This window comes from Perca fluviatilis, chromosome 12, assembly GCF_010015445.1.
Source record: "Perca fluviatilis chromosome 12, GENO_Pfluv_1.0, whole genome shotgun sequence".
NCBI lineage: Eukaryota > Metazoa > Chordata > Actinopteri > Perciformes > Percidae > Perca > Perca fluviatilis.
Genome location: NC_053123.1, coordinates 23,191,353 through 23,206,989, shown reverse-complemented (window position 1 = coordinate 23,206,989; position 15,637 = coordinate 23,191,353). Strand labels below are relative to the sequence as shown.

Genomic DNA, 15,637 nt, shown 5'->3' with positions numbered 1-15,637 from the left:
TTTGTTTCGTTTTGTTTTTTTAGGAAGTGGTTACATATCATTTGGGAAAAAAATATTTCTGATTACTCCATTCAGCATTCTTTGACTTAGAAAAAACACTACAGGAGCACTTATAAGGTAGGCCAATGTCTTGAACTTACCCACTGTACCTCCTGCATGTCCTCCACTTTGGGCAACATGATGGCAGGAGGGAGAACCTCAGCCTGCAGGATGACCTGCAGGTCAGCCTCCGCTAAGCCACTGGACACCGAGTTCACCCTCACACACTTCTCCGTCCGGCCCAGGTCCAGTTCCGCTAACATCCTGGGAATGGTCTCCCTGGCCTCTGTCTGTAGCACAGGAACATAAACCACATGATTATTTCATGTGATGCGTCTGGTCAGACTGCACTTTTAAATCACTAATAAAGAGTTTTTAAGATTCAAAAACGGTACATTTTAAAAGCTAGTTACTGTGAGAAATGACTACCCAAGAATATATGGGAAAAAAGCTAAATGGAGCAAAAAAATAAAAGGTTGAGATTTGGTCTAGCTCAATTGAACATTTACAAGAAAAAAATGGATGTATTCAAATCAGTTCCATTCACCAAAATAGTACTGGATAAAATGCAATAAAAGTCAAATTTCCTCCCAAGGAAATGTGGCTACGTACATAAATTATATTGACCATTAAGCATGATCATAAAAATAAACAACACATTGCAGACACAAATAATGTGTCATACGTGTGGGCGGTTGACAAAGCCAATATGGAATAAATATGAAGATGAAACATTAACATAAAAAACAAAAAAACACCTGCACTCTCCCCTGACTGCAGTTTATCTATATACAGTATGCCACAAATCCACACAACATACGCTGCACATTCAACTTTGCTCTCTCAATGCAGGCATTGTATGAGCTGAGCAGGAAGAGAGATGAGGAGGATGTAAAAAAAAAAAATCAAAGAGAAGCCTACAGTCCTAACTTCTATCAGTAACACAGTAGCACACGCCGTTTTATTCAAACCAGATGCTGGGCTACGGGAACGGAGAGAAAGAGGGATGGAATGGGGAGAGAAGTCCGGCTAGTGAGAAGAGAGAGGCTCTCTGGGAGAAATGTGGTCCGAGTTAAGCAGCATGAGGAAACGGTAGCTTAGGAGTTGTCAGGTCAGATCAGAGGCTGGAGCCTTTGAGTGCTTGCGTGTGCGTGTGCGTGCGTGCGTGCGTGTGTGTGTTGTGGAGATGCTCGGATTGGGATCCCCCCGTTTCCATTTAAACTACTAAAAAATTCTCTCAAATAAAAAATACTCTTAAACTGACACTGAGTGGAATATCTAAAACAGGCTGTTCATTAGAAGACCGATCTCAGAAGTAACGTGTGCATGAAAGAGAAACCGTAGACAGATATAACATGGAGAGCCCATACATCACAATCTCTTGTAAAAACTAAAGTGGTCTACAGTCAATAGGTTCAGTTGTATGAGAGCCGTCTCTCAAGGGTCACGGGACAGCTTCTGAGACAAAACAGCCCTCGCTCTGATCTCCTGGAATGCAGAACTGTACTTGATATTACGAACACCCCTCCAGTATCAATAAAATATGGTATCAAACTACATATCAAAGATTTGCTCAGATTTAATAGGGGTCATGAGCGGGCTGGACTGTTGTGTGTCATCTATGTCTGTCTTTCACCTCATTGAATGAGACAAGAGGGATTGTCACACCATATGATGAGGCACTGTGATCTTTGACTACGTTTTGCTGTAACCTCTCTGTTACTCTGGCTTACTGTCGCTCTCGTAAGCCAAGTTAGACCCGTAACTGTCCAGTGGTAACTTAAAACGGATGGAGCGATTTACGCAGACATAATTCACTATTCATAAACCTGCTACTTGGAGGATTAAATTCTGTCTGTCCCTCCCCAGTTCATGGTGACTGGAGAAAATTGATCTGTGTGAACTGCTGGCTGCCTCATAATGCCAGGAGTCACATTGATCCCTGACCAAACTAAATAAATAGCAAATCAGAAATGATCAAAAAGCGTGGTTTATAACATTCACATATCAAATAGACTGGAGAGGGTCTCCCGCTCCAACCTCAGCCTGATACTAGCAACCTACATGTATAAAATCCTTCTAATGTAACCAGAGACCGCTCATCGCAAGGATTGTCTCCTGCACTTTTCTCCTTTTGCAACGGTATTTCTGAAACCATGACGCCAAGAACGGCTAAGGAGAAGGCCAGATCACTGTGCACCATCCTTTCTTTTATCTCCCTCTCTCTCTGTAAAGTAAGAGAGAGATATTATTACGCCAGACACCTTGACCCCTATGGGTTCCGCTACTCCGAGCTTGAATAAAGCCCTTTGAAAAGGAGATATTTTACATTAATGGACAGCCATCCAACAAGTTGCTTCAAAGCTCCCTCCCCAATCACCTGGTGTCCCATGGAGAGCTCGCCCCAATGTCAGCTCCATTCCTCTTTGATTCCCTCCATCATCTTCATCATTAGAAGCTGACACACAGGCAGGCAGGCGGGCGAGCGGTTGGCCATGCAGGCAGGGCCTTCGAATGCATAGATGCACACGAGAAGCTTTTCAAAGGCAGAGAGGCTGACCTTCCAAAGAGCGAGGTCAGCTCCTTAACACACAGCCTGAGCCTCGACGCTCAGGATCCTACAGAGTGCTGTGTATACGTGACACAGCATGGCTACTGCCTTGTAGACACCACATCAGACTGTTGCGTCCAAACTGATGTGTGTACAGTCCACAGCGGGACAGCCTTCCTCTCCAGCATCAGATCATGGATGTCCAGCCCTGCCATCATGCAGCTTGAAACAAGCAACGTCAAAGATCGCCTCTGGACAGGCTTCTGGATGTAGACTCACACTCTCTGTCCCTTTATCCAATTTAAATTAGATCTCAGGACAATGATTGTTAGTGTATATACTGGACAGAAAGGAGGAAAAATAAAAAAGGTCTGCATGAGATGAAATGTGTATTAGAAAGGCATAAGAAGGGGTAGATTCAAATGTTTCTAGATATTAAAAGTTGTGGGTATCAACTGCCTGAGAAACAGCTAAATACATAAGACTAATGGCATAAATTAGGATAATTTACAACATTAGCAAGTCAGTGTTTTTCATCTGTCTGCATTCTCAAAAAACACTTGTACTGTATGTAGAGCACAACTTTTATCACTGACAAGGTGCCAAACAGTATAGTGCTGTGTCTTTTATTCTGAAAGTATATATATATATATATATATATAGTGCTGTGTGAAAAGAGTGGGAAACAAAATGAGAGTAGGTTGTTTTTCCTTCTTTTTTGTATCCTTTTTAGAGCTGGCGTTTTGCATCCTGCTGTGCATCTCGCGATGTCATTTAAAATGAGCTGTAGACTATCGCTGGTGAAGGCTGCCTGCCTGAAGTGTGACTGTGTACGCACTTGTTCGTCTGTCTGTGTGTGTCGGTGGGTGTGTGTAAGCAGGCTTCAAGTCATCGCGGATGGGTTTTGACAAGTGGCACGCTGCCCTACAGTAAGCTAGAGTGAGATGACAGACTAATTCAGGCTACATTGATAACTGAGACGTAGCAGAAGGAGATTCAGGCCTTCACTCTTGTCAGTTGGAGGCACACTGTGTTATCCGTTATCCTGTCAGGGCAGACAACAAGACATAACTAGCAGGATAGAGAAGAAGGAATTTGTAAATAGTGAAACCTGCTTGTCATTGTTGGTCAAAACTGACAGCCGGAGGTGGAAGAACATCTAGTTATTACTCACTATTTATTCACTTTAATTAGCCATGAAAAGATCTCATTACAGCTCTTTGGTTACAGTTCATTACAAGCTTGTGTTTTTGGGGAAATTAATTCCCAAGGCTATGTATCCATTTTGATGGAAAAATGAAGGCAAGTTCCATCATTCAGTATCTTCACATATATAATCTATTCTCTGCAGAATTACAATTATTTTGTTCATTAGTGATTATGCATCAGTTGGTTTCCTAGTGATTTATGTCTCATTTGCAACTCCCAGTACAGCTGTCTCCACCAACATAGTCGGACTAATTTATGGTTAGCCCAGACTACTCACAACAACTAACACAGGAATTATTACGCTTAACTTAACATCTATTATCTTTCTTTTAAATCAATGATTAGTTTTTAGACTGTGATTATTATTATTATTATTATTATTATTATTATTATTATTATTATTATTATTATTATTATTATTATTATGGTATTTAAGTGACTAACATTTGGCTTTATTTCTGAGCTTTGAAGTGCATGAGCTGGATTTTTCAAATCATGACCCTATCAGGTATTCCTGAATCTAGGCAGAACAAAATCTGGTGTACTTCAAACAATATAAGGTTTGCAGATGCGACCCATGTAATGGGTAAAAAATACCAAGCAAGAAATAAATAAAAATACAACATGATCTATGGCTGTAGTGAAGTAAATAATGCACAAGGTCAACGATAACTAAAGATTATCGCCGTTTCACTTGACTGTGTTTTATCAGCAAAACTCTACACATGTATAACAAAAGCTTCAATAAAAAAGTTTTTTACTTTTTCAATACAACATATACATCTGGACCAAATATATCCCCCCCAATATAATTCCAAAGTCAGTCAATTAACGATAATATTACCATATGACAGCTCTTGAGTACAAATGAAACTGAAAGTGTGCTATGTGGAGAAAGAACGATGTCTTGGAAGATCCTTGGAAGGATGCATTTCTTTTTAACTTGGTGTCAAAATCAGTTAATGTGGCCAAGGTGTCAATAAGGTAAAGAAAGTGTGAAAACCCAACAAGTGAACTGCAAACATGTGTCTTGAGCCCACATGTGAAAAGTGCAACCAATTACATGACAACAAATGGCCAATGACGCATGGATTTGTGTTAGAAGTAATAGAAGACAATTAGGTTTCAAATAGCTAGCTAGGGTCTGGTTACGTCAACGTGCCTTGCCATTAAGACAGAAAATTTGAATTAAGTAACATTCTTGCAAAATAAGAAGTATAGCATTGCTGTGAGGCAACATCTGCCCCATTCCTTTCCTCCTCCTCCTCCTCCTCCTCCTCCAATTCTTTAATGTTTTCCTCTCCTCGTCGCCTTCTCCATCATCACTCCTCCTACTGGGGTTACTCTCCGAGTGTTGCGTTGCGCAGCCCACGTAGCACAGAGCGGTGCGGGCTGCGACTCTGCCAGTGAAAACACAAGAGTGTAACAGGATAATGCGAGAGGGAGAGAGGGCCTCTCTGTTCTCTATGTCTCAGCATTTTCCGATCCCTCGCTCGGCCTCAATCCTCGCCCTTAACCCACGGTATCTGGATCAGCTGCATGAGTGTGTGTATCAAAAGTTACTCAAAAGACCTGAGAAAAGCTCAAATGTGGTATATGACTTATATTGATATCTAAAAACGTGTGACGTGAGAATAAAGGTTTAAAACTTTCAGTCCTTTAAATCCCTCCACTTTCTATGTGCTCCAACAACGGACAAGCCCTCTCCACTCCTGAGCAACGAATGCTAATCACAGCGCTGTCATCACTCTCTTATGCACCCTGACCTCTCGTTCGCCGATCATACCCTCCCAAAGGACTCCAATCGATACCTGACACATGACACTTAACACACACACACACACACACACACACACACACACACACACATACGCTGTGACAGACAGTGAGGTTTGTATTTGAAGAGCTTTCTGATCTGGCTGGGACAGGGACTATTTTCTGGCTGAGCGGCTTACATCCCGTTTGTGAGTCTTGGCAGCCTGACTGGGAGTTTCTCTCGAGTCTCCTGGGTCCTCTGAGGTGTTGAGCGTGCAAGTATACAAGCACACACACACACACACAAACACACACACACACACACACACACACACACACACACACACACACACACACACACACAAGAACATGTATATACACGGATGTAAATACACGCACACACTGACACACACTAAATACAAATGTTCAGTATTCATAATTCAACTGGCTAACATTATTTCCCAGGAGCTCTTTCTGTCAAGAGTTTAGTCATTTGAATCCACTTAAACGGAGAGATCTTTCAGTGTCCTCTGGAATAACACAGTGAGCATTGAACTGAGGTCATGTATCAGTTGACAGTTGGCTGCATAATTTATGTTAAGTTGAAAATCTCTGGTGTCAGACACAGTTCATGCATAGACCATAGCTCATAGATTGACTGCGCTACAGCCAGAAAAAGTTAATATTGCCGTAATATTGTCACCCACTCTACAATGTACCATCTACTCTTCCCACAGCTGCCCTCACTGTAACTACAAACGCCCATCTCCAGACAGGAGAATGACCAAAAAAAGGGAATGAAATTGATGGAAAAAAGTTTTTTATCAGTGTGCACATCCACCTGCACATAAGGTTAAACAGTCAAGGTTAACAACTTTATGAAAGAACCACTACCACAAGTAACCATCAGTTTCCCAGTCGCTAATGAAAGAACTCAAAGCCAAAGTAAAAACAGAGAACGCCTTTTAGTAGAAGAATTGGAAATATTCCAAATGACAAGTAAATATGATTTTCCACACACAAACCTTTCACTTTACTGTTGTAATTTTGACAATGTGAAATTGTCAACTCAATAGACCAGATGCAATCTTGGCCCATAATCGCCTTTTCTTGCATAAGTTAAAGTTACTGTTAACTACAAGGGGTACATGACACCTGTACCTTATAATACAACAGACCTACAATAAATGCTACCTTTTTGAAGGTTGTTATTCTTTGTCGAGATTGTCGCAAAGAGGTGTTGATTTACCTAACTAATTGCTCAAATTGCTGCATAGGACTGCAGGTTGCCCCTTCATGTCCGACAGGAAAGATTATTGGTAATAATTATTCGTACTTTCACTAGCTTTCATGTCATGCAGTATAAAGCGCCTATTGTTACAGCCAGCAGTTATACAACTTTTTATTAATGAAAGGAATTATACAATTAACATCTGCAATCTCGGTTATCACATCCATGTACTCATAAAACTGTAAAATCCAGTGAGTGACGGGTTTCTGGCTTCCACATGGGCCCAATAATAATTAATAAAGTTATTTTAGATGGCTTATACACCTCCAGGTAAACAAATAATATATAAACTAATTTTAAGCACTAACAAATAGTCCTGCTTCTTTAATGTTCTGATAGTGAATGCAGGAGACTGGTCATACTTGACTGATTTACAGTGAGCTGCAGACAGCAACAATACGTGTATGTGCTTGCGTGCATGTGCATTTGTGTGTGAACGTCTGTCCATATGTGTCTATATGTGCACATTTGCCTGTGTGTGCATGTTTGTGTTCCGCATGTCTTGTGTATTTGCAGGGGCGTGCTGGTGTGCAAGGGGTGCTCCCCGTTGTGTCGGCCGTGCCACCATGCCATCTGGAGAGGAAATCGAGTGTGAAGTACAGTATAGTTTGGGACCAAGCTCCGTGGCAGCGGCTCAGCAGTTAGTTCATTAGTTCCAAACTTCCAGGGATTAGGGTAGAATCTCTACGGCAGGGAGGCAGGGGGGAGTCAGGGAAGATGGAGGGACCCATGTGGGGAAAAGAGAGGGAGAGAGAGAGAAACACCAGGAGGAATACTGGACCATAGGGCACTAAGAGACAGAGAGAGAACATGAGAGAGAGATAAACAATCTTAACCCTGAGGACCCTGGCGAGGGAAGATGAGCGAGAGAGAGGGACAATGAAAGAACAAGACAGCGAGGGAGAGAGGAGGAGAGAGGACAGGTGTAGCCGTCAGTTCCGCTCCGGGGTTTCAACCTGCCCTCCCTCTCCCTCCACCCCACTGATCATACAGATATGATGATATGTGTAAGAGTGTTAGAGCAGTCAGCCTTGTCTTTCCTCCCCTCTCTCTCTCCTCCTCCTTTTCTCCCCTCTGGGTCTGTGGTGACAGTTAGCAAGCTCTGGGTGGCTCCTACCCTTTACTCCTTTTCTCATCTCCCTGCCTCGTAAGCAGCCAGCATTACTGCCAAGATGGAACGCAGACATTTTTGGAGTCAAAGCGGCAGGCAATTAAAGCGGGTGCTGCCGGATTTCAATTTTCAAGGGGAGGGGGTGGACTGACCTTCATGGCGTACCTTTTTGTCATGAATATCCTTCCCTGTTTTAAGGTGAATGTCACAGATAATGAAAAGAATACATTAATGAACAAATAATAGGAGGATGGTTGTGGGCAGTAGCCCCATTTGAGGCCTATCCATGCACCCGGTAACTAACCTCGCATTTCACCTAAGCCATTGTTGCCTTTATCAAAACAGTGGTTCAGGATGGCATTTAACAAGCTCAGTCTCTGCTTTGCTCCCTTTCTTTGATTCAGTTGGTCCCAGAACAGATCTTAATCTGGCATACTAGGAGGTCAGGTTAGGGGTAATATTTTTAAATTACCATCAAGGGCTCTACATTTTGTGTCAGTGCAATTTTTCAATTCAGCTGGGTATTTACTGACAAGCAGATGCAAAGTGTCCAGCAACATGTGCATCTGATTTGCATGAAGTGTGGCAATGTAAGATCTTTTTATTGAATTTATTTGGCAGTTGCTTTGGTCCAACACAACTTACAATAAGTGCTTTAAAACTCAAACGTAACATGAGCCAGATGTCATCAAAATATGAAACTGCAATGCATGGCAGTGCTTACATTGCACAGCATCCAGATTCTCGCGATATCATGAGATCACGCAATAATCACATATCACCCAAAAATCCATCTTGTCAGGCTTTAAGTAATGAGTTTGTGTCCGAAACACCGTGGTCCGGACCAATCCGCATCGTGTGAGGAGCAACTGGCAGCGACGGCAGTGGTTCAGGTGTGACAACACAAAGAGTCAACGTTCAAAACAACAATGGCGGCTCCTAAAGTCGTTAGCCTAGATGCTGCAATAGCATAATTTATATCAGAACTGGAGAGTATTTCTTTATTGACAGAAGAGCAAAGAACGGTCTTTTCGCCCGACTGGCTTTCACAAAGAGTTTGACAGACCGATGGTTCATCCAATCACTTGCCAGGTATTTTGCCCTTTGCCTGCCCTTTTCCAAACAGTTTCCAATTACTGCTATTCAGGTGGTTCGGTGTAACAAACCATCTTGTGCGTCAGGTTGGGCTCGGGCTTGTTTGTATTTCTTTAAACCAATCGCAACAATCCTGGGCGGCACTAGACTCAACAGGAACACAATAAAATATACTGCATAACTTCAAACACATACTTCCTCAGTGCAGGCTTTTAGTAGATTTGGACAAATGCATTTTGACTGTTCAACACCTAAAGAGGGGCAGCAAATCCTTGGTAAATATCCCCCTGTGTATGTAATAAAGAAGACAAGAGTTTTTAGAAAATAGAATTTTCAAAACATTGAAAAGGTGAAAAAAAAAAACAATATGCCAAATTAATTTCAAAACATTATAATGAATATCCAAAACAAATCTTAGCAGTATTTCTGCCACACACACAAACAAGAAGCACTGTTCATTCAAAAGTTAAAAAAAATAAATAAACATGTCTTAAGGGAAGGTATAACTACACAACAACCCCATGGATTTCCAATTGCCACAGTGGAGAAAGAAGCTGAGAGTGTGGGAAGTGAAGAAAGGGTGCCAGTAGGAAAGGTACATTATGTTATCGAGTAAATAACTCATTTTTATATTACACAGTACGACCTACGAACACATAATAGGTTACAGGATTGTTGCACACTGTGTCTGCCTCTTTTAAAGCTAACGTGGACCTATGGTGTCAAAAAAACGTTTTTGCTTGTACTGTGAAGTGCTGATGTAGCCAGATTAAAGAATGAGAAAGTAATGGGATTAATAGGCAGGGAACTATTGAGGTACAATACTATTTTCCAGAATGTATTGTTGGAGTGCTACTAGTGGAAGACAGAGAGGTAAGCATGATGAGGGACAGGACATGATATTTTAGGGAAATAGAACTGCGCTGTAGCTAATGTAATTTTCTCCTTTATTTTTAACAGAATGTTAACAGGGCCTCCTGTACAAGTACAACCCACCAGCTTATTCCTAACAGAGGAAATGCCTTTGAAAAGGAGAGAACAAAATGAATCACATCATATTCAAAATTCACAATTGTCAATTTTTTCCTGCACACTTTACACTTTAAAAGTTGTAAGTAATTTCTTATGTTGTATGTGAAATAAGTGGGTTGGTAAACAAAATCAGTGGGTTGGAGCAGGATACTTTTGTTTAAATAAGATAGAGACATGGACCTGTCACATGCTGACAGGCTGACATCCACCATCTACATTCTCCTCAAGCCTGAATGGCTGCTTCAGTGCTGCATTCCTCTCCACATTTCCCCTCTAACACATAATAAAGACAGAAGCTCTGACATCCACCAACTCCATCATAGGGTCACAGTTTTAGCCTGTCAGTCACACAGGCCATCATCTTATTGTCTTTGTCTACTACAGGAACAGCCTCCAGCCATATCAATCATCTTTATTATCATGACTTAAAAACCTTTGTTAGTTAACTTTTTACCCGGGCCTCTTCTTTATCCCACTCTCCAATCACAATTTCATGGGCAGTTCAGCAGGGCCAATGAGGAGGCTGTGTGGGCGGGGGGAGAATGCTTTTAACCTGCTGCATCTGGTGCTTTCCCACTGTTCACCCAGTGGGACATGGTCACCTTGTTTTAAAAGGACTCTGATAGGGGGCCACCACTGCCTTTATACCATCATAATAGGGTGAAATGTGCTTGCTTTAAACATCTCACTTAGGTAGTTTGCCTTTCAGTGATTAAGACCAAGCACCTGTCTGAAGGAGGGATATGGAATTAAAATCAGCCAGGATCACACAGCTGCGCATGCGTTTGTGTGCTCCCTCCTAAAGAACATACAAAGCTGCATTTCAATTAAACATGTGCATCTGTGTACCTTTTTGCTGAGGGCCACACCATCCTCACAGTCCAAGACCGCACAGTCGACATCCAGCGTGGCTAGTTTCCTCAATTTTCGCTCATCATTGCCAGGGCAGTAGAGAACCGCCCTGCGGGGTATGTAGCGCAGCGAGGGGCCTGCCGAGTGATGGTGATAACGCCATGCTTTGGTATACAACTGCCAGGCTGTGGGCAGGAGCCAACCGCTCTCCCTGTCAACACAAATATAAACATACATAAGCACACGGTGGCACACAGACATATACATGAGTTTGTGTACATTTCATAAATATACACAACACTCAGTATGCACAAATACACGTCTTTGGTGCATACATTACTCATGAGAACACACACAGTATCAATACAGGGCTAAGGGCAATGAATAATTAAAGGTTGTTGCTGCATTCATCTTCATAATATCTACAGTGTTTATATAACACGCGAGGATCCAGAAGGAGGCCTCTTCCTCCAGACTACAACGAAAGTTTGGAAACCTTTCATTTTGGGAGTTCCGTTTGCCCTTCAGCTGTCCATTGAAGTGGATGAGAGATGTTGACCTGTGCTTTGGCACCCTTTGTTGAGAACAAACTCACCCAAACACTGCTACTCATATGCTAATGTTGCCACGCTGCTAAATATCTAGGGAGGGCAGGAAGTGAATGAGTAGGGGTGTTAGCAGTGGTTGGAGCTGAGTCATGGAAAGATCTAGGTTTAGGGAACACAGAGTAGCTGTGTTATTGTAGTTTTAAAAAGGCCAAATCCCGTACCTACTACTACTATAGATGATTCTGCTCTATAAGTGACACTGATAAAATGGATAGACATAATTCAAATAATTAAACATTTGTAATGCCAATCATATTGTTGTGATGTATGCTTCTATTTTTAGAAGCATTTATTTTCCAAGCAGCATGAGTATGCAACTGTGTGCTGCAGCAAACTGAGGGCGAAAACGTGCATCAAGTTATTCATGTTTTCCAGCCCAACAACATAAAAATACAAATATTCTTGGATTGCCACACAATGAAATGCCAGGGTTGACCAGTTGTTGACATAGACACACATATACACACCCACACAACTGTGTGCACCAAAAATCACAATCATTGTACACATGTCTTAATTTTTTGTTCTGTCAATCTGGCCTCTGAAACTACTGGCCCTAATGAATAGCTAAATGTTTAGATCAGATACATCTAATTACAGCAAGAAACAGCTTCTCCCACCACTAACTCTTGATGGGTATCAGAAGCCCTTCTAAGGATCATATTTGTAATTAGTGTCTTTGCCAAAATAATACAAGAGAAAAAGAGGAAGAGGGGGGTATTCCTTCTGTTGAAAAAGGGGGCTGAATTATTCTCTTTTCTTGCCTTTTGTTCTCTAAAAAGGAGTAAAAGTCGCTTCAATAGCCACTTAATCCAGTCAACTACGCTTCCGCATGCCCTCCAGTCCCAATCAGTCCTAATCTGCACTGAGAAGCTGCGGTTGTAGCAGGCAGTTTAAAACCCAATTCAGGTTGCTTCCAGCATTTTAGTGCTTCCAGGTACATAGAGTCTATTTAGACTGGGAACAGTTCTCGCCAAAGGCTTAGGGAGAAAATATGGAAAAGGTTGGAGGAAAGACTTTGGCACACCACCAGGCAAATTGTACTGTAGACCAGTAAGAAATGGTAGAGCTCAGTTATTTCAGGGACAAAAAAAAAAAAAAAAAAGAGGAAAAAAAGCTAACCGCAGAATTAGAAAGGAAAATAGTGGGTAAGAGGATGGAGGTGGGAGTTGCGAGTGGTAGGGGGCGTTGCGACCTAAATGAAATCAGTCTATTCTGTGCATACCGCTCAGGGGGAAAGGTTAAAAAGCCATATTAAGTGCCCACTTAAAAGGCAAATATAATATAAGTGAATTACAAAAAGATAGTGGCTGTAATTTAAGAGTAGGTTTCATTATGACGGAAGAAAACTGAGAACGGGAAAAGGGAGTGGAGGTGCCTTGATGTTGGCTAGAGACAAGACACCAGAAGCAGAGGTCAATAATAAAAGACCAAAATCAGCATTTTTTCCCCTTAATTTCACTGCACTATCTCTTTCTGCTCTTTCATAGCTCGCAGGAGGTCTCATTTTACAGTAAACTGGCAACTAAGGTGTAAAGAAGGAATAAGGCCGGTACATTTTTTCCATCCTTGGCATGCAAAAGTAACAAAAACTATGTTCAATTCTCCTTAAACACATTTTAAACATCTGAGGAGATGATATACAAGCATGCCAACAGGATGTAGCAGAGTTGGACTGCAACTATCAGGTTAGAATATAGTGTAAAATTCTTTTAAAAAAGATGTGCAGTGTACTTTCCAGGAGCTCAAGGGGACGTCATCAAATGTTTTCTTTTGTCCAATAAACAGTCCATAACCCAAAGATACTGAACTTACTAACCAAAAACAGCAGAAAATTGTCACATTTGAGATGCTGGAAACAGAGAATCTTTATTTGAAAAATGGCTAAAATGATTATCAAAACAGTTGCAGATTATTTTTATTTTATTTGAATTGATCAAGAATCAATTAATACTATTACTAATTGTTTCAGCCCTACATTACAGATACATGATATAACGATACATTGTGGTGTTTTGGTTTCCTGTTTTGACCCCAGCAAATAGTATTTATTAATTTCATGTTTTTAAAAGAAAAGCCAAAGTAGCAGCTGAACTTACATGAAAGAAGAGAGTGAAATTCTATAAAGCACCATCTATTAACAGGAACCAGTTCCATCAGTGTAGGCTTTGTAATTACCAATGTTGAGGCCTCAGTGATGCATACTGATCTGATGAACTGGAAACTGCTGTTGAGCTGTGATGTCTTTGTAAAGAGATCGGTTCTTTTTTTTCCCAGTGTGTCAACATTTTTAACTTTCTGTGCAGAGCCCACATTTCCTATCCATTTTTGCAAAGCATGTCTTTCCTATTGTTAATCATACCTCCGTTTGCCAAATCCAATTCTCCACTGGAATTTTTTTGTCACCTTGGGTCCACAATGATGTCATAAAGCCACATATTGTTCATTTGTACATATTGAGTTCCACAGTTGCAAAGATCCTAGGAAAAATGAGAAACCTTAAATCTTTTTCTGTCCCCAGTTGTCACCAAGATTATGTGGACAGAAAACAAAGTAAGTAAACTATTACTATGGTAGGTACTGTACACCTACATCAATTGAGAGTTTGTTTGTACAGTTAGAATGATGTGAATATTTTTCATCACCTCTACACCTTATTTCACTCACAATTTCTTGGGACAATCACAAAGCTTTTAAAAAAGCATTAAGGTGTATATGTATGGTCAACACAACACAAATGTGACCACATCAATGAGCAGTTTATTTGCAATCTTCTTTCGTACATTTAGCCTAACTGATTTACTTTTAACTTGTTTTAGCAGTATGATTTGGCAAATACTAGGGTGGGAATCACCAGAGGGCCTCACGATACGATATCATTCACGATACTTATGTCACGATACAATATTATTGCGATTTTAAAGATATTACAATATTCTGCGATATATTGCAATTTATTACCTTTTTTCCAACTTCAAATTTTTCCCAATTTCAAATTATGTCCCCAAAAGAAACTTTGTCAACATCTGTTTTATCTAAAAGATACATTTCTCTGTTTGTTCATCTCACTTCAATTGTATTGCTGCAAAATGGGATTGTCAAGCAGACAAACTGACTAACACATATATAAGAAAAGATCGATACCTAAGCGTCTGTGTATCGATACAATATTGCCACAGAAAATATTGCGATACTATGCTGTATCGATTTTTTTCCCCACCCCTTAGCAAATACTAGATAAAAATGGCAGGAGTGGTGGCAAATATTAAACATTTCAATTTTCCCATAAAAACCAAAAGGAGCAGTTCATAAGTAGTCAGCGATAAACATCACAGATAGATTTGAGCAGAGCTGTAACCAATGGAGGATCTAGGCACCATCATCAAATACACATATCACTTCACTACACGCAATCTGGATTTTTTTATTTACACCATCCCACATCTGGTGGACATTTTCCCATTATTAGATCACTATATACTTGTGTTCTATATATTTAACAGTCCCCAAAGTGCCATATGCACGTACGTTACCAATTTATTTTCCTCTCCCCTCTTTCCCTTTCTTTTTTTTTTACATGAAAGGTTATGATAACACAGGGCTGTGTGGCTAAATTAGCAGCTGTAAAGTGGTGGGACCTGGCCACAGTGACTATGTTTACTGGTCTGAGATCAGAGGTGTGTGTGTGTTAGTGGGTTTATATGGTGCTGGATGGGACTGGTTCTCATTAGCAGAGAGGCAGCAGTAGACCCAGTTTCAATGGCATTAAAGAGGGAGGATGAGGGGAGGATAGGGGGGCGGAATGTGGTAAGAGGGTGGTGAGCTCTGCGTTAGGCTACATTTACATTGCTACGTTTTGGTTTTTAAGCTTTTGAGCCAAAAGTGACCTCCGTGCACACAGCGTTTTTAGCTCCAGTAGAAAAACTAATCTCTGTATAAACTAACACGCCCAAACCGCATATCTCACAAACATTCTCGTATACTGGGCACGTGCATGCCAGGGTAAAGAGGAGGCAGCATGCACTCTGCCCGTTGCCGTTTGTTGCCATAGTAACTTTAGTAGCTTAGTCTAACGGAACAAGACTTCATGACCG

The 15,637-nt window shown here is 41.0% G+C and overlaps 1 protein-coding gene across 1 annotated transcript in view; it reads right to left on the bottom strand.

Annotated features, from left to right (window-relative positions):
- clybl (citrate lyase beta like) overlaps positions 1-15,637 on the bottom strand; it is a 62,277-nt gene that overhangs the window by 15,252 nt on the left and 31,388 nt on the right. The window contains exons 2-3 of the mRNA XM_039818761.1: positions 10,933-11,146; positions 141-329 (exon numbers count right to left, since the gene is read on the bottom strand). Coding sequence (XP_039674695.1) covers positions 141-329; positions 10,933-11,146 — 403 coding nt within the window. The remainder of the gene's footprint in view (positions 1-140; positions 330-10,932; positions 11,147-15,637) is intronic.